We start from the raw sequence: 23,309 nt of genomic DNA, 5'->3' as shown, positions 1-23,309 counted from the left end.
TAAAGCCATCTGTGATGAGGATCTGGTTAATTCCCTGTAATTTCTGTTCAACTTCTTTTTTGGCTTTGAAAATATTGCCAAACTCATTTTTGTTCCAATCTTTGAGCCTGAGTTTGATGTGTTTCAGTCTCTGATGCAGTAGGAACATATTAGTTCCTTGAACGGGCATATCTTCCGCCCACCATTTTCCAATATTGCTGATGAAGTCAGGGTGGGTGAGCCAAACATTTTCAAACCTAAAAGGTCTGTTTCTCGGAGTGCCTATAAAAGAAGCTTCCAGTTGGATAGGCCAGTGATCTGAGCCTCCAAAAGGGAGGATTAAAGCAGACAAGTCAAGGCCTGTGAGAATGAGGTCCTCAGAGATTATAAATCTATCTAGTTTAGAGGCAACTTGAGAAGCCCCTCCCCGCTTATTATTCCAGGTGAAGGTACCATTTTTAGTCTCCGTATCCACTAGCTTCATGTCGTTTAGGAAGTTCTGAAAGGCAATGGAGTCTCTGCCTAGTGTTCTGGTCCCACCTTTTTTTTCTGAAAGAGATCTGATCATATTAAAGTCCCCTCCCAAAATCCAGGGCATAACAGGATGTCTTTCTCTTAGCTCCTCCAGTGAGATAAGAACCTTGAGTTTGTCTTCCAGTCTTTGAGGACCATAGACATTTGTGATCAAATAGACTTCCTTATCACCCAAAGGTTGGATCACCATTGAAAGGTAGTTCTTGGATGCTTCAGTATCTAGGATTTCAATTTTCTGGGGGTTCCAAAGTGTGAGAATCCCTCCTGCTGTGTTGTCTGCTTTAACTTCTAGATATTCATACTTGATTAGCCATTTTCTATGTATCTCTCTTATTTTATCTATAGAGCATTTTGTTTCCTGGATAAACACCATATCAGGTTTTTCCTCTTTTATTCTATTGCTAAGATTTCTTTGTTTCCTTTTACTTCCTAGACCCCTAATATTCCAGGTCGTGAGCTTCATTAAGAAAGATTTGTAAATGAGTAACTAGTAAGATCTTTCATCTTACCTGAGTTGATCATGAGTTTCCCACACTCTGTCAGCAGCTCATTTTGTCTTTTCCTTCCTCTTTTCCTGCCTGGGTTTTTGGACGAGTGTCCCGATGTTAACTCCATTGTTTTCACCCCTCTGTTTTCCTGGCTATCGTGGTTTCTTTTGACTCCAGAACCCTTTGTTTGAGATCTCCAAAGGAAGAGCTGTTGCACTCTGTCAAACTCCTCTTGTGGTAGAGAATCAACCCCTTTGGTGGTTCCCTGTTCCACGAACTTTTTTAGATTGAGGTTCTCCCTTTCAAGAATTTCCTGCAGATCATGGTCCTCTGTTCCAACCTCGCTTGGGGTCATCTCATGGTCCTTGTCAAGTTCCATGGTGCTTGGCAGATCCTCCTTTAGTTTGCTGTTTTCAAGTATATCCTCCATGCTATCATCTTTTTCCTTCTCTGCAGGATTATCCTCTAGTACCTGGTTCGTCCCATTGTTCCCACCTTCTTCTTCTAAAATCTTGAAGCTGTTGTGACTTGGTTGCTTATCCTCGTTGGTTTTCTTCTGGTTCTTTTTCCCTCCTTTCCCTTTGCCTCCCACTTTGGTAAAGCCTTCGGGATCTTTGCCTGTGTTGGTTTTATTATTGTTCTCTAGTTTGTTTAATGGGCAGTCTCTAAAGAGGTGCCCGTGCTCATGACATTTGCGACATATGAATGGGACATGTTCATAGTCCATCGCCTGCACCCATTCTTCATCATATACTTCTAGAATGATTTCATCCGGAAGTGCTCCAAATAGGTCCATTTCTACGCATATTCGGGCAAAGGAGGTATATTTTCCTCGTAGAGTCGCATCTGATATTTTTATAAAATGACCTAATTTATTGCCTATGGCTTTTAAGGATTCTGGCAGCCAATAATCTAAAGGTAGGGAGTAGAGTCTTATCCATACCGGTAATGATGCGAATGTCTCGTTCTGGGACAAAATTCATCACCCATGGTCGCATGTAGAGACCCGCAGCAACATAAAAATAAGGTCCTCCTTCGAACACTCTGTCTTTGTCCTCTAAGTTTGTGAACACCACTGTGAAGAAACCCTTGGACCCAAGGTGAAGGTTTATTTCCTCCTTTGGTTTCCAATGGTTTTTTATCCAAGCATGTAGAGTCTTCTCCGTTGGCCATATCCCCATAAATTTGCATACTACCGCATATGCCGCCATGTGATCCCTGTGCACTTGTAGCGCTAGATCACTTAAAACAACTCGGGGTGTAATGGTTGAACTAGGTTTACAGAGTCCTGTCATATTCTTGTGCTCAGCTCTTTGGTTGCCTCCTTCTATTCTCTTGTCTCTTCTGACCTCCTCATGATTCTCTCCCTGTTCATGAGATCAGATGTTTTTCGGTTTTCCTGTGTTGATACTCCCAGTTTCCGCCTCCATTGGTTTCTTGAAGCGGTTTGAAACAACGTCCCTGCTATGAAACCGGATTCGTCCAAAACAAGCCACGTGTCCGAATCCCACGAATTTGACACGATTCGATGGGAATTCAAATCCTAAAATGGGACACCACGTGTCCTAATAGGACACCATCGAATCTCGGTCATGTCCTGTTAGGACGCTTCGTGTCCTGATTTTGGGATTCGATTCCCAAAAAAGTGAGGGTTTATGTGGTTTATGAGGGAGAGTTTATGAGCTTTATGAGGTTTGTGAGGGTTTATGAGGTTTGTGAGGGGTTATGAGGTTTATGAGGGTTTATGAGGTTTGGGAGGGTTTATGAGGGTTTATGCAGATATTTGAATTTTGTATGTACTATGCATGCTATAATGTTACTAACTTACTTTATAAACAATAAAACTAACATCTAGATGAAGATCTATGTTTGAAATCAATGAATTTGTATCATTAATGAGAATTTGTGTAAGAAATATCTAATTTTATATATATATATATATATATATATAATAAAATAATATATAACGAATCCTACGTGTCCTGTTCCGGGGGGTCAACGTGTCCGAATCCGACACTCGAATCCCCGTATCCTACGAATCCCGAATCCCCGTGTCAGGTGACTTAGCTTCCATGCTTCTATTCACAACTGCATGACTGTAGGAGGGAGTGGAACTCCCCCCCTCCTCGCCCCTCCATGGTCACCAGCACTGCTATCCCGTTGCAAACCCTCGTTCAGCTTGCTCTCTCGCACCTGCCTCCGCTTCTAGTGATCACTGATTATACTTTGTAGTCCCCTTGACTTATTAGTTGGTCATTTGTGGACATTAATAAAATTATATAATTTCATTTTTTGATTATTTGTATGTTTTTCTTATAATAGTAATAAAGTCATAATTTATAATTGATGTTGTATGCGATTTTATATGTGTTCATGTATCTTTAATTTTGTTGTTTGTTTTAGCTTTTCTTATGACATCTTGAATCTCATTAACTTGGGAAGCCTGTTGAAGAGTACTATGTTGTTTGAGTTATACAAGTGCAACGCTAATTAGAGCATAGCAATCATACTTTTGTACTTAGAGACATGCTCGGGTTATAATATTTGATAAATTTATGGGTATCTGTTTTGGTTTCATTAAATGCATGTTATTTTTGTTTTAACTTTGTACATAGACACATGGATAGTGGATAATCATGGTTTATGACAACTGATAAATTCCTGAGTATCTGATTGGTTTCATTGATGCATGCTATTTTGTATTGTATATCTAAAACATTCTTCCGAGTGAGTTCTTTGCAATTTAACTAGTTAAGCTACAATTTTTATTCATCATGTTGTCCATTGTCAATATTCTTCAATTTGGTTTCATGGTTTCAGGTTTTCATGTAGATGACTCTGAAGTCACCTTGAATGTTTGCCTGGGTAAACAATTTACTGGTGGAGATCTCTTTTTCAGGGGTGTACGTTGTGAAGATCATGTTAATGGTACTACTTATCCAGAGGTAACTTATAGATAGGAGCATGGTGAAAATTACTGATGTTAGATAGTTGTTTTTTGATATATTGTTTATGGAATTTGTTTCAGATTAATCAAGATGTATTGTGGAGTCTTGGTTGCATCACATGACTTCTTTGTGCATGTAGTTATTTGTTACAGGCCGGTTAAGACGGTAGAAAAGTGTTGCAAATATCTTCATTTCTCTCGAGTTTTTTAGGTTGATGATTTGTCCAATATTATCAGATGCAAGTTTTTACTTTATATTTTCCAATATTTTCTGATATTTGCCCTGATAATTCTGATAAGTTTCTTTCTGGATCCTCGGCAATATATTTCCCAAAAAGATATTTGTAATATTGGCGTAGAATGTGTTGATTTTCCTAGGGCACACAAGCTAGAAACAATTTTCTTCATCATAATAACTACTTCTAATGATTTAGTCAGCATCAATTACTTTTCCAGTATCATCAAGCAGTTATACAGAAGAAAACTCAACTAATAAACATGAAAGAGCAGTAGATAATAACCATGAAAAAATGAGACGAGACACAGATTTCTCTTGAATTTTTTAGGTTGATGATTTGTCAAAGATTATCAGATGCAAGTTTTTACTTGTTGATATTTTCCAATATTTTCTGATATTTTCCCTGATAATTCTGATAAGTTTCTTTCTGGATCCTCGGCAATATATCTCCCAAAAAAATATTTGTAATATTGCTGTAGAATGTGTTGATTTTCCTAGGGCACACAAGCTAGAAACAGTTTTCTTCATCATGATAACTACTTCTAATGGTCTAGTCAGCATCAACTACTTTTCCAGTATCATTAAGCAGTTATACAGAAGAAAACTCAACTAATAAACATGAAAGAGCAGTAGACAATAACCATGAAAAAATGAGACAAGAGACACAGAAATTAGGCCTGAGGCCAGGGCAAAGCCCACAAGGGGAAAGTCCAGAAAATTTTTCTTATGAGAGAGAGAATTCCAAATTCATCAATACATCAGAAGCAATAATATCAAGATAATAACCAAACCAATTCTTAGGCCAATATCTACATTGTTTATATGCAAGTACTTAAATGCAATTCTTATGGTTATCTCGAACTTACAAAATTCATCATTCTTCAAATAGGGTACTGAAGTAATCAAACAATAACCATCAACTCCAACTATTGTTTGGTCTCAATATCATAAATACAAACATTATAAAATTCGAATGTATCTTAGACAAGGGTGTTTCCTACTTGACTTCCATATTTCTCAAAGACACATCGGTCATCTAGGGTATATGCTAAATATTATTCATTCACATTTACTATGCATAATGTAAGCACAACGATATTGGATATAAAATATCATAGAATTTTACAGCAAAAATACATATATAATATAATCATATTCCATAAGGGGTATAAATACATGTTGCAGCCTCTGATGTCACACTGGGGCAAAATCACAGCCTTTTCCTTTTCCTTTTCCTTCTCTAGGAAGCGAAGGCTAAACAAGATTGTGAAAATAATAGGAATCAATAAGAGAAAAGGCAAAATATAAAGAAAACATCCTTAAGGTGTGTGTTCTTCGCCAAAACTTTCCCCAACCTCGGGCCACTAATTCCAAGCAAAGCAAGGCTTTCTTCTATGAAGAAATTCAAACTTCAAATAGTTCTAAAAGAGATTGAAGTAAAACTGCACAGCAATCTGTTCACCTAAGAAATAAGTAGCCCTTTCTTAAAGCCCATCCGCCCCCTTGTGTGACTTCAAAATCTACCACTTCTCTACTTTTCATAGCATCCAAAACATTTTAATTCCTCACTTTCTGATGGTTAATTTTCTTGTTGCGGTGGTTCTATCACTTCTCTACTTTTTGTAACCTACAGAACTTTCTAATTACTCACTTTTTAATAGTTAATTTTATTATTGTTCAGGGACTTGAGATCATTAAATTACCAGAAAAGATTGATTTTCTTAGGTCCCTTGTAACTTTTATAGGGACCTATTGATAATAACCAAACCAATGCAAAATTGGCCTAACAAAAGGACAAATTTGCAGTAGGAATTCATAATCAAAGGGGACGAAGATCTTCTGTTGGGGGCCTATTTAGATAAATTTGCAAATTGTCAAGAGATCGGTTGAGTGCATTGCTTGTAAAGTTTCGCTTATCTCCATCACCATTTGCAATTCATTTAGATGCCTGCGCAATGCATCAATTTTGTCGTCCTAACGATTGACTTTTGTTAGAAATTCATAAAGGCAAAACGATTTTCTTTATACTGATAATTACTTGTGATATTCTTATGTTTTCTAATGTTCTTTTATCTTTAGTACATCAAGCAATTACCAAAATAATAACACAAAGACCACAGACACCAGATGTAGGCAGACAACCAGGGCAAAACCCATATCTAGAGGAAAACCCAGTCAACAACTCTTCCTTAAAAATTCACGAGATAATCCAAGACTCCTTGACCTAGATTTAGACTTCCTCCAACAACCAAGTCAACCCTTCTCTTCTTCTGCAAATGATAACCTTCTAGCAACAACTTCGACCTAGATGCAACAACAGAACTTCGACCTAGATGCAACAACAGAACTTCGACTCAGCAGTAGCCCAACAAAACTTCGACCCAGCAGATGCCTAGCAAAATCTCCAACCCAGCGGAAACTTCGACTTGCCAACAATAGCCCAGTAAATCCACACATGTGAGAGAGAGAGAGACAACCCAAAAACTTCGATTTTTCTTTCTCCAGCAAATCTCCTCCTTCTCTTGGAATTTCGTACTTTTTCTGCCTCCTTCTCTTGGATATTGAACTTATGAGTGAGATGTCTTCCAAATGAATTGAACTGCTTGTATATATACCCTTTCCTGGAGTTCGATTCACCCTCTTGTGGGCTGGCTTGATTAGGTAAGCGTTGACTTGGTGTGGAGGTGACAAATGACTTATTTTACTCAATATTAATTTTTTTTACATGATTCAAAAGCCCAAGAAGGGTCTCTTTAAATGGACAGTGACTCTAGTGACTCAAGACAAAACCTATAAGTCCTCAATGGGGACTTTGGCTTAAAAACATGATGACCCAAGCATGAAACCAATGCTTTAATAAGTCATAGCAATAATAATAAAAAAATTCTTTTTCTTTCTTTTGATAAATACATAACGTTATGACTCAAATATAATTACGAAGACTGAACCTAGTTACATTCTTCAACAACTTTAACATTGAGTGACTGATGTTCATCCACTAGAAAGATGATTGTGTTCATTTGCTGATGGAATTTCAGGTTCAGGTCCATATTCTCAAGATGTAGATCTTCAAATTGTTGAGGACACTTATTGCCAGCACTACTGCCACTTGGGATGGCTATAGGTCCTTTCTGAAATGTGACACTGGACATTTACTGGGAAGAGGGAGCCAATTTCCACTGAGGACATGGTGCAAAAGAGTCCAAGGGCCAACACAAAGGTAGCAAGGAGAGGCTAAAAGGCCAGTGTTTGAGGGAACTCCAAGGGAGTTTGATAGAAGCGACTTAAAAACACAGGAAGGAGCAGGAGGAGAGCCAAAGAGCACAATACGTTGGTTATACAACAAATAGAGAAGAGAATACCTAGGTGGCAAAGGAAAATTCTTCTGAAAATACTATGAGATATACTGAAAGCAAGATTGTAGAAAACTATAGGTGGTAAAGAAAAATTATGCCGAAAAAATTGAAAGACATCTGAGAGCCTGAGTAAAGCTAGGCTTGTTGATTTTCTAGTGCAATTAGGTTTAGCACAATATTTCTAAAATAATGATAATTACTTTTGATGTAGATCTTCTTTTAACTTGTTCTGATATATTTCATTTAGTAATTATACTTCAGAAATTCAACAATAAAGAATAGTAGGATAGTAGAGCTCACAATGCACAAAAGAGAGATAAGCTTTACCCTAGGAAAACCCACTACGGGGAAAAACTCAACAACCTTTTCAGTAGAGAAATTCTTCTTGTTCAATGAGAGACACACCTAGACATATGGTTAAACCTGGTCTTCTCCTCCAAGTCAAGTCACCCAAATTTGATCATGCACTTCGCTCTTGCTCATGTACTTCTAGAGTTTCGGCCCTCCTGCAATACCAATTGCCTCAGAATTTCCTCCCTGCAACAGTTGCCTCAATAACCCATAAAATTTCGCCCCCCTGCAACAATTGCCCCAGAAACTGCAAATTAGAGAGAGAGAGATTCCTTCACACGTGCGAGTTGCTAGAGAGAGATGAGAGAAAAAGCAACCTTCTTCTTCATCCTTCTTTGTCTTCCTTATCCTTCACTCACTTGCCCAGAAACTGTCTTGAGAGAGGAATGCAAATTGCCCAAATGAGGAGCTCGAGCTGCCTTTATATAGTAGTCTATCTAGGGTGAATGTATGTGTATGTTGGCTAGGGCCAACTTGACTTGGAGGGAAGTCGACTTGTCACTTTTGGAGCCAAAAATTTCATTTTAAAAATTCAAATTTGTATCTTTTAAAAGTCGCAATGAGACTGACTCAAAATAAATTTTCCTTCAACTTAAGCATTTATAAATTTTCTTTACAATGATAAATATCATTACATCAAGTGATCGAAAGTACATTATGAAGATTGAACATAGTTACAAATTCAGCACTCTCTCTTAACTAGGGAGGTATTCACAATCACTGTCATAGATGTTCTCAAATTGAACAAATTTCTCTAAAGAAAAGGTTATCCATTATTACTGGCAACATCATCTATCATCAGCATTACCAATGGCCATATTTGGGGTGGTACCAAGCCCATGACAATGTCATCAACATATCAGGACTCACTCCTCCAAAGTGGTTGGTCCTCAACTCCCATGGCCACTACCTAGGCCAAAATGCTGAGACCCTCAACCAACAAGCACTCACTCACCCTTCCTAGTGAGCAATCTGGGCCAAGATCTCACTCAACCCCTACATGGTTGGTGATCGGGTCTAGATGTTGAGCAAGACCTCACTCCACCCTATCCGGTGTGTGATTGGGGTCGAAGACCTCACTCCACCCTATCCGGTGTGTGATTGGGGTCGAAGACCTCACTCCACCCTTCCAGTGTGTTTTTAGGGTCTAGATGCTGAAGAACCTCACTCCACCATGCCTGGTGTGTGATTAGGGTCTAGGACCTCACTCCACCATTCCTGGTGTGTGATCAGGGTTCTCCTCCATGCTGCAGACATATCAACACTACTTTTCAATGAGAGGGGTGATCTCCACGAGCCCCAACTTGTATCTAAAGTACACAAACTTGTCCCTTGGAAACGAATTTTGTCAGAACATCAATTGTCTGCTCATCGGTGGAGATGTACTCGAGCCTTATTTCTCTCCTCTGCACCATGCCACAAATGTAGTGGTACTTGATCTCAATATGCTTCGACCTATCATGGAACACAAGATTTTTTGAAAGCTTCGCACAACTTTGATTATCATAGTGTATCACTGTCGGTTTCGACTCTTGGTCAAATAATCTTGCAAACAACTTCTAGACCCTTACTGCATCAGTACAAGCCTTATTGGCTGCGATGTACTCTGTTTCAACAGTGCTAAGTGTGATCGACCTTTGTTTACTGCTCATCCATGATATCATAGCAGATCCCAAACTGAAGCATACTCTCGAGATACTCTTTATGTCTTCAACACTTCCTGGCCAATCAACGTCTGTATATCCTTGAAGCTGTACATCCTTGTTTGCAACATACCTCAAGCCATAGTTCATTGTACCACACAAATATCTCAAGATGTGCTTTATTGCAATCTAATGCTCGTGTCTTGGTTCTACCTGGAATTGGCTCAAGGTGTTCACAACAAAGTAGATGTCTGATTTGGCGTTAACTAAATACATAAGCATACCTATAAAGCACCGGTCAAAGCCTCTTAATTTATTCAAGTTAGTCACATGGGAGTCACCATGGATTTGCAATCCATCATGCCGAATTTTTTAAGGACCTTTAACATGTACTTTCCTTGACCAAGGAAGACTTCACAAGGTTTCTGCCATACCTCTAATCCCAAGGAATAGTGCATCAACCCAAGATCCTTCATGTCAAACTCAGAAGCCAACTTCTTATTGCATTGAATGATAAGTCATCAACGTATAATGGTAAGATCACAGGTGAATTCCTCACAACCTTAGAGTAAAGGTTTGGATCAGCTTCGCTCTTGGTAAATCCCAGTCTCGTTAGATCACTGTTGATATGAGAATACCAAGCTCTTGGATCTTGCTTGAGTCCATACAATGCCTTTTTCAACTTGCAAACATGAGACTCCTTTCCATATACATCAAACCCTTGAGGTTGCTCTATGTATACCTCTTCCTCAATCACAACATTGAGGTATTAGAATATTCCTATTTAGTATTTAATGCTCATTCTTTTAACTGTTGCTATTTTTATTCTTTTAACAGTTTCTTAGATGAAACTGATTGTTTCCATATTCTACATAGAAACTTGATGTTTCTATTATTGTAAATATCTCTGTATTATTATTGAGCTTCAGCTTGCTCATGATTAATCAATTGATTGGAAATCCATATGCGTTGTTCACACTGTTTTATGGTATCAGAGCACAGGGATTTTTTTCGAAATAATTTTTCATAGTTTGAAAAATTCAGTAGTTCATTTCGAAACTGCTCTCCTCTTCGCATCCTAATCTCTTGAGTTCTTTCATTCCTTTCTAAGGTCGAGCCCTCTGTAAGCCAGGTAGCCTTCACTGAGTCTTAGCCTCGGCTTTGCTCACTGTGATAAAAGCTTACAGTCGTCTATCTCGATACAGAAATGGATTCTTCTCCTGCATTATCATTTCTTCATGTCTAAGCATTTCTTTTTGAGAAACTCTTGGATCTGGTTTAGAACAAAATTGCCGATTCTGTTTGGATAAATCGCAGTCGGTTCTCTGTCTTGTGAGATCTCCACAGTTTTTTAAGAAGGGACAGGGCGTGCAGCCATATTCACCTTCTCTTCGATCAAACGGTGGCTGGTATCGAGAAATTCCGCAGAGCCTTTCGCTTCATCCGCTTCGTTCATTTGACGGGATCGAGATCGTTCAAACGTAGAATTTTTGCCGTGGCACCTGTGTGTTGAAAAGGGCACTTACGACTTCTGATTGGCGTAAGCGTGTCGGGTATTATTTTCTCGCCCACGTATAATCGTTTTTTTTTGGCGTGTCGGGCATTAATTTTTTTATATATCGATCTTGCCCTCGTATCATCGTTTCTCTTTGGGTTTCGCTCTGCGGAGTTCTGTTTTGCCAAGGGTAAATCGATCGATTTTTAGCGCTAAATCAACCTTCGCAGAATTATCGATATCCAAGTATCTCTGCATGTCTTGGGGAATCGAAATTTGTCCGATCAAGATCGCGGCGACGAAAACGTTTACCGTGATCGCAGAGGGGTCCCGGGGAGAAGAATCGGTGAGTCCCGTAGGCAAAGGCTACTGATAACCCTGTTGCCGACGCCTTCCTCAGAGTCTCCAATACCAGCTGCGCAAGATTGTTCAATAAAACCCTTTTCAACCAATCCAATAGGTATGCCATTTTCAACATGCTCGAGTAGGATGATGCATCGTATGTGACGGAGCAATTTCGCATTCGTTGCTCGAGGGTGGAAACTGCCGTAGGGCCATGATCTTCTTCTTCTGAAATTTTTGTGTACCTGATTCCAGTCCGGAAGCTCTCGGATCACCGCAAATTTCAGTGATTCTGCGTGTTGGAAGCTTTTGAACAGAATAAGTCTGGCACTGTCGGCTTGGACTCAGCGGCAGTCATTACTATCAGCGGCTTTTCTAAGAACTGATATTTGAATTTCCCGTATAGTAGCGGCAGTCATCGTGAGTACAGGGGATAGCAGAAATTCAAAAGCAGGGTCTTTTTCTTGTCTTAGTCATGAATCCTTTACGCTTTCTGGCAAAATTTCATTAAATAAGCAGATATTTTCTGAGTCAAATTTGTCGTTCAAAGCACTATCTTAAGCAGCAGAGTTTGGGAAGAAGTTCATTCAAGTAAATCAGCATTGTTATTACAGTAAAACAGAGGTTTTAACTTTCCAGAAATTTCGTGCCTGGGCCCAATTTGTTGATTCTTCCTATCTAGTGTTTGTTTAAGAAAATTGTGCTTCTTACAGTAAATCAGTTCATTTCATATTTATATCAGCATCTGTCAATTTTTGTCTGGATCAGCCAGTATCCGCATTGAAATCCGTGCAGGATTCTTTGTATTTTTCCATATCTTGGGAAACGTGCAGATGGCTTCGTTAACCAATCTCATGTTGGAAGGCAGTCAGGAATATTCCGAGCAGATAGAATCTTCCTTTTACGCCTTTATGGCTAAAAGGTCGTCAGATCATGTACCGTCTTCTGCTTGGTACATTGACTTTGGTGCATCACGCCATTTCTCTCACAGGCGTGACTAGTTTATTGACTTCTCACCTTTCAGTGATTCCGTGGTATTTGGTGGAGGTGAAAAATACACAGTGGTTGGCAGAGGTACCGTTCAGATCCAGTCTCGTGGGCGCACACTCATCTTCTTGAATGTATACTATGTTCCTGGTATGGAAATTAATCTGCTGTCTGTCAGCCAGATTATGAGGAATTCTCCTCAGCTTGATGTAGTGTTCAGTGCGCACAAGTGCTCCATTATTGACAGGGAGACTAGTCTAACAATTGCTGTTGGCCTAGAGGACCATGGTCTATATAGGCTACTTGACACCGGTGACTCTCCAGAAGTGGCTCTAGCAGCACGTGTCTCTCCCATCAGTACTCTATGGCATCAGCGATATGGGCATCTAAATATGCAGTATCTCTCTCAGCTCTCTCGGGAGGGACTTGTGTCAGGATTACCTGATATTCAGACTCAGCAATTGGGGATATGCGGCGCCTGTCAAGCAGGAAAGCAACATCGGTCCCCATTCAAGGATGGAGAATCTTGGCGAGCATCTAAGGTACTTCAGTTACTTCATGTTGATATTTGTGGTCCTATGAATACAACTTCTATCACTGCTTGCAAATATTTTTTACTTATTGTAGATGATTTCAGTAGAAAGATGTGGGTGTATTTTCTAAAAAATAAATCTGATGCACCTTTCAGAAGTTTAAAACCTTAGTTGAAAAAGAGTCTGGCTGTAACATCATGACTCTTAGGACCGACAATGGGGGGGGAATTTTGTTCTTCAGCTTTTGCCAACTTCTGTGATATTCATGGCATCAAACGTCAGTTAACCACACCCTACACTCCTCAGCAGAACAGTGTTGTCGAGCGTCGCAACCGCACGGTTGTTGAAATGGCTCGTTCCATGTTACAACACAGGAGTGTTCCAAACAGATTCTGGGATGAAGCAGTATTTACTGCTGTTTACCTTCTTAACCGATCAACCACTCAGGCTGTTACATGGAAGACTCCTGAAGAGGTTTGGTCTGGCCGTAAGCCTAAGATCAGTCATCTCAAAGTATTTGGCTCAGTTGCATATGTTTGGATTCCAGCTGCTAAGCGCTCTAAGTTGGATTCCAAAAGCCAGAAACTCATGATGACAGGGTAAAGTGATCATCACAAGGCCTATAGGCTAATAGATATAACCACTGGTCGTCTTAGCTTCAGTCGGGATGTAGTATTTGATGAAGACAGAGGATTCTTTCAGTCTTCTTCTTCTGAGCAGTGTTCTGAGGATCAGCCTCACAGTGTTCTTCTTCCGGTCGGTCCACCTGATGGGAGGGATGATGTAGCATCAGTATTTGATACTACTCTATCTGAGCTTCCTCCAGAAAATAACCCTCCTCTTGCGGCCCCTATTGCTCTTGAGTCTTCTCCACCTCCTCCTGATATTGGTTCCTCTATTCCTGATATTGGTTCTTCTACTCTTCGGCCTAAATGGTGGGCTAAAACCATTGGTGATCTCCGGGATGATGAGCTCCTTGAAGGTAGAACTTCTAGACATAAGAACAGACAACAGTCTACAGTCAATTTTGCTCTTATGGCTAACCTACACAGTATTTTTGAGCCTCAAACCTATTCAGAGGCTAAGGGTACATCTGAGTGGGAACAAGCTATGGAAGCCGAATTCCAGAGTCTTCAGAAGAATCACACATGGACACTTTCTGATCTTCCTGCAGGGAAAAAGCCCATAGGCTGCAAATGGGTGTATAAAGTGAAATACAAAGCTGATGGAACCATAGACAAGTATAAAGCTCGGCTTGTGGCTCGAGGGTTCTCACAGAAGGAAGGCATCGACTATGAGGAGACTTTTGCTCCTACAGCCAAGATGAGTACCATAAGGCTTGTCCTTGCCCTAGCAGCTCAGTTCAATTGGAAAGTTCATCAGATGGATGTAAAAAGTGCTTTCCTAAATGGTGATCTCCAAGAAGAAGTCTACATGACGCAGCCTCCAGGATTCAAGGTTGCTGGTCAAGAACAGAAAGTGTGTCGGTTAGCTAAAGCAATCTATGGATTGAAACAAGCTCCTCGGGCTTGGTACATGAAAATTGATCAGTACCTGACAGATCAGGGTTTTCAGCGGAGCCCATCTGATGCAAACCTGTACATCAAGCATACTGGTGATGATATCTTGTTTGTGGTTGTCTATGTGGATGACCTTATCATTACTGGCAGCTCTGCACATTTGATCCATGGGATCAAACAAGATTTATGCAGAACTTTTGAGATGACAGACTTGGGACTTCTTCATTATTGTCTGGGGGTTGAAGTTTGGCAGACTGAAAATCAGATCTTTCTCTCTCAGTCCAAGTATGCCAAAAATCTTGTGGACAGGTTCAGAATGCAGGATTGCAAACCGGCCACGACTCCTATGGAACCAGGGCTCAAACTTTCAGCACAGTCATCCTCTCCCCTTGTGGATGAAACTTTATTTAGGCAATTAGTGGGCAGTCTCATCTATCTTACTGCTACCAGACCTGACATCAGTTTTGCAGTAAGCTACATTTCTCGCTTCATGTCAGCTCCTAAAGCTGATCATTGGCAAGCAGCAAAGCGTGTGCTACGATATGTGCGTGGCACTTCTGATTATGGCCTCCTATACACTCGAATTTCCAATCCTATACTCAGTGGTTACACTGATTCTGACTGGGCCGGTTCGGTTGATGACTGTAAATCTACAGCTGGGTATGTGTTTAATCTAGGATCCGGTGCTGTTACTTGGACTAGTAAGAAGCAACAGGCAGTGGCTCTCTCCTCAACAGAAGCAGAGTATCGGGGAGCAGTTAAGGCATCCTGTGAGGCAGTTTGGCTTCGACGTATGCTAGCAGATATGCATGTTTCCCAGACATGGCCTACTTCTTTGTTTTGTGATAATCAAGGAGTACTCAAACTTGCCAAGAATCCAGTCTTTCATGAACGAACAAAGCATGTGGAAACTCATTGCCACTACATTCGCCAGCTTGTTGAAGACGGCTCAGTTCAGTTGCAATATGTTCCCACAACAGAGCAGCCCGCCGACATTTTCACCAAGCCTCTTGGTCCTGATAAATTTGTAAAATTCAGAGGGTCTATTGGTGTTGTAAATAGATTGAGCATTAAGGGAGGGTATTAGAATATTCCTATTTAGTATTTAATGCTCATTCTTTTAGCTGTTGCTATTTTTATTCTTTTAGCAGTTTCTTAGATGAAACTGATTGTTTCCATATTCTACATAGAAACTTGATGTTTCTATTATTGTAAATATCTCTGTATTATTATTGAGCTTCAGCTTGCTCATGATTAATCAATTGATTGGAAATCCATATGCGTTGTTCGCACTGTTTTATGAGGAAAGTAGTCTTCACATCCATCTGGTGCAAATTCCATCTCAATGCAGCAGAAAGAGAAATGATGGATCTAATGGATGTGTACATGGCAACTAGGGGAAAAGTCTCATCACAATCTTCTCCCTCTTTCTTGGAGAATCCTCTAGCTACAAACCGCTCCTTGTATTTGTTAATACTACCATATGCAACATGCTTTATCCAGTAGATCCACTTGGAAGTCACGACTGACTTCCTTTCAGGGCTTGGCACGATTTCCCAAAAAACATTTTCATGATTGATTGGTACTACTCATTCATTGCTTCCTTCTAGACCTGCTGATTAACTGCTTCTTCATATGTGGAAGGTTCTTCATCAATGAGTTTTGTCATGAGAGCTGCATAGCTAGAGAACCTCTTAGGTTTCTTCACCTCTCTAGATGTGCCATCAGGAGCTGCATGTCCTTTTGCCTCTTCCAATGTAGATCTAAGCCATGCTGGTCTCTTCTTGATCTCTAGAACTATGACTGATTCTGTTGGATCCTGAGGCTCTTCTGGTACATTCTGTAGAACTCAAGTGTTCCTCCCTTGAGGCTTCCTGCTTTACTTCATCCAAGGTATCTACAAAGACTTCCTTAGACCCTCCAATATGCCACATTCTCATCGAAGATGAGATCTCTGTTGACCTCAATTTGTCATTGTTCTGGAATGTAAATTCTGTAGGCTTTTGAAATTTCACTATATTAAAAAAATATTCCTTTCTTTCCTGACATCTCAAGCTTGCTCCTCTTATCCTTCGGAACATGAATATATATAGGAGTCTAGGACAACCAAAGATTTTCATGTGCCCAACCTCTGGCTACCTTTTGGAGAAGGCGTCTTTAGGAGTCATACCTTCCAAAACTCTATGAGGACTTCGATTTTGAATGTACACAGTTGTTCGTGTTGCTTCGCCCCATAAGAACAATGACAAGTCCAAATCATGCATCATGACCTTGACAAATTCTTCAATGGATCTATTATTTCGTTCTGCTACACCATTATGTTGTGGATTATAGGGAACGATTAACTCCCTGTTAATCCCAGCCTGCTCCCATAAAGCAACAAACTCGTTTGAGGTGTATTCTCCTCCATTTTCATATCTCAGTGTCTTCATCTTTTTACCTGTCAAGTTTTCAACTTCAACTTTGAATTCATGGAACTTGTCGAATACCTCATCCTTTGTCTTCAAGATATATATCCATGTCTTCCGAGAGAAGTCATCAATGAATGTCATGTAGTATAACATACCTTGAAGTGATCTTACGGGCATCAGGCCGCAAACATCATAATGAATCAAGTCCAAAGCATCCTTAGATCTGTTGTCACTCTTTGGAAATGATTTCTTGATGTTTTCCCAAGAGCACAACCTTTGCACGGACCATCATTTTTATTTGTAGTTCAGAAACCCTTGACACTATTTCACTTAATTCAGGCAATGCTCTAAAATGAAAACGTCCATACCTTCGGTGCCATAACCCACTCGGATCTATTTCATCATGTACTAATGCTTGATCTGGTCTACTCACAAGTCTATACAGTCGTCCATCATGAATCCCAATAACCCTAGCATCATCTATACTAGAGCCCTTTGACCACACAAGTACTTTTCCATCCAAAAAGCAACCCTATCTCCTTTAACTTCTAAACAAGAAACAAAGACAAGATTCTTTTTCAAACTTGGTACATAAAGGACATTGCTGAGATGAACGTGGCTACCAACTCCTTATTTTCTATTTACATTATTTTACGCATATTCACCCAATCCCAAGTATTAGGTGTCAACAAAGTCAACCCCTTAGCGGGCAAATCATTGTAATTAAAAAATTGTTTTTTTGTAGTTTACTTTGTCTCCAACATGTGGATGACAAGTAAAATATATTATTTTTGAGAGAGATGTTGAACTAGCCATTAACTAGCCGCTAGAAAAGAAATTATAAAAGGCTACTCTCTCCTCTCTTTCAATAAATTGTTGTTTTGTGAGATTAGTGCCATGAATAAACGAACTTCAATTGCAAAACTATGTAAGATTTTGCATTGTGTGGGTTGGATTTTACTATCCTTTCTTTTGTTGATATATTGTGGTTTTTGTTTATTCTAATAATTTTTCCAATTCATAAGATCACACAAGAGCTAGAGGATCGAGCCATTGAGGGGTTGCATAGCCACACGGAGGGCACAAACTAGGGAGAAATCCCGTTTTGTCTTTATATTGTGGGTGGGTTGTTCTAACAAGAGTTGAACCAATGTAGCAGGGAGCTTCAAGTGGGAATGATGCTTGCAACTAGATTCTCACCACATACTCAAATCAAAGGTCGAAGAATGCCATTGTGGGGTCCGCTTCTAGTTGGGTCTGAAAAGTGGAAGAAATATAAGTCATAGGTGGGGGTGATTTCTCTTGAAGACCAATCCCATTTCCTTGATAAAGTGCTAGATCAACTTAAAGAGGAGTGTGTTTCACAAACTAGCTCTTGAGGTACAGTTATTTTGTTTCAAGGTAAGAATTTCAACAACCACTCTATTAACTAAGCTTCATAAAGTTTTTATTTTTGGTTTAGTTTAGGAAATTTACTTCTTGGATTTTTAGAACTATATCATACAAAACAAGATTGTTATGAATGTAAATAATTGATAATTAATAGTTAACACATATTAGTGCACTGAGGAGGCATGTCTTAATATATGATCGTTCATGGAGGGCACTTGCCTAGGTATATAAGCGAGGTCTCATTTGTAACCACAATATCATATCACTTATATTCACACATTCATATATATATATATATATATATATATATATATTTATTATCCTACGATAGATACTTTTATATTCTAGATATTCCGAGTATTTTGTTGTGTATATGAACTTTGTTCGTAACATTTGGTATCAGAGCCATGTTTTACAATCCTTGCCTTTGGTTGTCAACTCTTCGTCAACCTTGTTACTATCACGATCAAAGTGTTTCGCTACACAAGTATTTGTAGGTTCTCCATTTTTCTGTCAAGCCATTGGCCATTTAAAAAAATGAAAAAGAAAAAGAAATATATACTTGACAAAGGGGAATGTCTATCCATGATGCTATCATATCAACACTCACTCTCATTGAGAGAGGTATCGGACCATTCTTCATAGGAATGACTATCCTTTGTCGGACCATTCTCCCTAAGGTAGAATGTCAGTGCATGATGCTATTGTCTCATCACTCCCTCTGCTGAAAGAGACATGCTCAATCACTTCAAGCTTTTCCTGGGACAATCGTCTTGATAATACTGGAGCCATGTTGCTCTCTTTCTTTACGTTGTCTCGATGCTAGATCTCAAGGTGCCTCGACCTGTCATCGTGCTGTCATCTACACCTGATCAAACAATCCTGCAAGCTAAAGCCATACTGCTTCACATCTTGCCATTCAAGTTGCAATATATTCGGCCTCTGAGTGCAACAAATGACTGCTTCTTCCTTATACAAGAGATCATAATGGAGCCCAAACTGAGGCGACAAGCTCTTTATCTTTAACACTCCTTGCCCAATCTGAATTTGTGAATCCTTGCAGTTGTACTTCACTGTTTGAGTCATATCTCAAACCATAACTAACTGTGCCATGACCAATTGTACCATGCTGGTACTTCAACATATGTTGAGCTATATGCCTTTGCCCAACCATAAAATGATCTGCTTCCTTTATTAGATCCATCATCATGGTTACTTTCTGGTTACCCCGTTTGGGTGCTCTTTCTAAAACTGATCCTGCCGTGGCAATCATGGTTGCTCCCTCTGCCACTAATGCATCAACTATCTAGTCAAGATCTTTCATTTCGAAGCCAGAGGTCAATCCCTTTGAATCTAAACCGGGGGTTCCTGAGGAATCCTTGACTACTTCCTCTAAAGCACATCTTTTCAGCCAATGCTACTCCCTCTGACACATGAGTTTTGCTTTCGTCAAAAAACAAATCATATAGGATCAATCTCGATCCATCAATCCAAGTGTATAAAGTCTGAGGAGTCTGTGCGATGCCTTCTTCTGTTTGCAAGGATAAGACTTCTTCATGTAACTCACAAGCTTGAGGTAGCTCTTATGTACACTTCTTCTTTCTTCGAAGAAGACGATCTCTACATCCGTCTAATGTAATTTTCAACATAAATCATAAAGATAATAAATTTTAATAGTAGTGTACCTGACAAGATGTCCCTTCATGTCTTCTCACTCTTACTGAGGTAATCCTTCGCTTTGTACTTCTCTTGAGTTGCCATCTATTGCATACTTTATCTTAGAAGTCATCATTGAATTCTTTTTTGAATAGATGAAGACATACTTCAATCTTGCTAATCTTTTTGTCCCCTTTGAGTCCAGATCCCAACTAGGACAATGGCTCTCAACACGAGTCCTCTTGATAGAAGCTTTGTTCTTCCATTACTTCCATCAACTACTGGAAACACTGGCAACTTTTGCTATGTCATTGCAATATTTACTGGTAAGCTACGAAAGAACAATTATAACCAAGAAAGGAAACAAAGAAAAGACTTAAAACAATAACAATAATAATAATTAAGGAAGAGCGATATAAAGTACTTATCTTTTGATAAAAAATTAGCCAACACCCTCTTAATCTTAATCTTCTTGCATCATCTTTATCAACCTTATCCACATGATCATCTTGATGTCATTCCTTCCCTTCATGAACTAGGGTTTCTACTTTTAGAGGAAATGTCCAATCCTTGTGATTTGTCCATAAACCTTAGGGATTTCTTATTCAAGCCCTTTTTGTCTGCTAGGGTTTACAATCCCTAGATATCCAAATGTTGAAAACCCTCGAATCCTTATGTCCTTTACATGAGATTAAATCCATCATTGTCATCAATCAATCAATCAATGATCATCCTTGGTTCCACCAAACCAAGTAGCTCGGCTTCTTCAAAACATTGTAGCAACAACAGTAATAGATTCCATCAAAATAGAGCTTAGATCATTGATTGATTGATTGATGACAATGAGGCATCAATACTTTCGAAGCTCAAATCTTAGCAACAACAGGTTCATTAAAGAAAAAAACTTTAATCCAATATGTTTATATCCTTGACTTGTCATGATAGGACAATACTAGATCTACAAGTGATTTGAACTTATCAAGAGAGCTTTGATTTTTAACCTTGAAGAGGGACTCCGCCTCTTTTTCACTTATATATAATGCATCTTCCTGCTTCTGAACACAATGCAACATCTCTCAAGAAAACACACAGGTTCGTTACATCATATGTCAAACATTCATTACTGGCCTTATCTTGCCCAGATTATGATGTTGTCATTTGAAATATCAGAAACTCCTTCAATCATCATAACTGTCCTTAAAGGTTTCTTCAAGGATCTCTTACAATCCCATGACTAGATCAATTTTCCAATCTTCAAGATATACATGGATTCAACCTTACATTATTGAACTAGAGATCAATAGTTCCAAGGAGAAACTTCGATACAAGTCTTGCTATAGACTTTTGGCTAGACCTATACTTGGTCCTCATTTACAGACATAATCTTCAAAGGAACTTGATCTCAAACAAAAATTACTGTTAGCAAATATAGTGATGAGACATACCTTTTATTTCATAGATTCATAGCTTCGTTGGTCTCTTTGTAGATCTGAGTTTTCAGGCTTCGTATTTGTCATACTAAGATGTGCTTTGCATGGAAAAAAAGTCATGCTTGCTTAGATCTTCAATACTTAAACCTTGTCACTTAAGGCATCAATCCTTGTCATCAGTCCAACTCTTCTATTGAGTATTGTGTCTTCCATAGTTCAAGTAGATCTCATGCACAGGTAAATGACATTGTTGGCTTATCTACATCAAATAGATGTTTCAAAACTTCCTTTTGACTGCTTCTTACAAGGTGACATCAACTTGTCTCCATAAGAAATCAAGGGATTATTTAAGACCCCTTCAAACCTGTCTCAAGACAATAATAGCTTGTGCAAGAAAGCATATTCAATCAGAATTTGTGATCTTTATTTGTAGCTTTCCAAAGAGAGACAAATGACATCAAAAATATCTATTGTAGGTATGAATTTGAAATCTTTTACAACCACCTTTCTGAGACCTTTCAGATCTGATTTAAGAGATTTATGCTTCTCAGGCCTTTCTTAGAACCACAATGATATTTCCAGTTCTGAAGTAACTTGATCACAATCTTGAATAGACCTAAAAATGAATCTTCAAATATTAGGTCTGGTGGTATTTAAACTTAAACTAGGGCTTCAGAGATTCTCGGCCTCCTGCACCCAAATTTGGGCTATTGTAACGAACTTTGAGATATCTTGGCCTACAATGACAGACTGAGGTATCTTTTCGGTCTCTTGAAACATGTTGAGGTTTATAGATTCGAGTCTTTGATTACAGATGCAAGAATGCATTTTGGTCTTTTCTTCTAACATTGATTTTGACCTTAAACTAGGGATTCAACCCTTTTGTAGCTCGGACTGTGTAATGACCAAAAGTCATATACACAGCGGAAATATTTAAAATACTTCGTAGACAAAGACATCCATCGTAGGATGGTAATTGTAAATTGTATATTGTATAAAGAATTAATGTAGGATGATACAAATGAGAATGAGGGTCCTGTATATATAGCTAGGTAAGTACCGTTTCACGAAGAGTCATGTCTGTAGAGACATGCCTCTTTGTTTAACTAATTATTATTTAATTATATATTATTATGATTATTATTTATTATCTACATTTATTATTTTTACATAATTTATGTTCATAACATTGCCTTCCCCTTCAAAAAGCTTTGTCCTCAAAGCTTGTTGATTAAAGGGACTTGATCTCCTTGTCTGCTACGAGTGTATTCTCGTCTCGGGACAGTGATCTTAGCTTGTTGATTAAAGGGACTTGATCTCCTTGTCTGCTACGAGTGTATTCTCGTCTCGGGACAGTGATATTTGTCGATACAAGTTGGTACGATCCTTGAAGTGATATATAAAATTGTCGTACTGAGAACGGATTAGACCATCCTAGATTAATCTTCTGGGCAGTCTCCTGATCTATGGCATGTGTGGTGAATAGTTATCGTATGACTGGATTTTGCAAACTTCAGTATTCCTAGGAACATAAATTTGTCGTTTATTTTTTGAGTGATATTGCTACGCAGCTTGATTGGAAAGTTTGCTCTTGTGATTCAAATGTCGATACATAACTACCTGGGTTTGGCTTTCCCTTATCATGTCAGTGGTTGATTCCTGATTTTCTTCAGGCGCAGTTGTTGTTGAGTTGGCGACTAAATCATCATTTCGAATGTTCGTTGTTTGAACGACAACCTCTAAGTATGTCTTTACTTCAGTGAGATTTGGATTTGCCTGAACTATGAGATTAGTGGGATCGATGTTTGTTTCTTCTTCCCCAACTTGGACTACTACATCTAGTGATTTTGATGCTTCTTTTGCAACAGTTTCTTCGAACCTATTCATCAATGATTTCTTATCGTCCTTAAGTTTTTTAGTCTGTTTGAGCAGATTTTGGTTATGATTCTTGAGATGTAAGCATTCCTCATTTTCTGAGTCAACCTTACTTTGGCCTTCAAGCTTCTC

At 39.0% G+C, this 23,309-nt stretch overlaps 1 protein-coding gene across 2 annotated transcripts in view; it reads left to right on the top strand.

The window, feature by feature from the left end:
• The window catches only part of LOC149231052 (2-oxoglutarate and iron-dependent oxygenase domain-containing protein CP2-like), a 172,399-nt gene that overhangs the window by 105,528 nt on the left and 43,562 nt on the right, over positions 1–23,309 (top strand). For both annotated transcript variants that reach the window (XM_089379104.1, XM_089379103.1), the window contains one exon: positions 3,822–3,946. In XM_089379104.1, the coding sequence (XP_089235230.1) occupies positions 3,822–3,946 (125 nt within the window). The remainder of the gene's footprint in view (positions 1–3,821; positions 3,947–23,309) is intronic.

The sequence above is a fragment of the Pinus tabuliformis genome, chromosome J (assembly GCF_031772625.1).
Source record: "Pinus tabuliformis cultivar Carrire ecotype Pingquan chromosome J, CPIR1, whole genome shotgun sequence".
NCBI classification, from domain to species: Eukaryota; Viridiplantae; Streptophyta; class Pinopsida; order Pinales; family Pinaceae; genus Pinus; species Pinus tabuliformis.
This window is presented reverse-complemented; position numbering and strand designations above follow the sequence as displayed.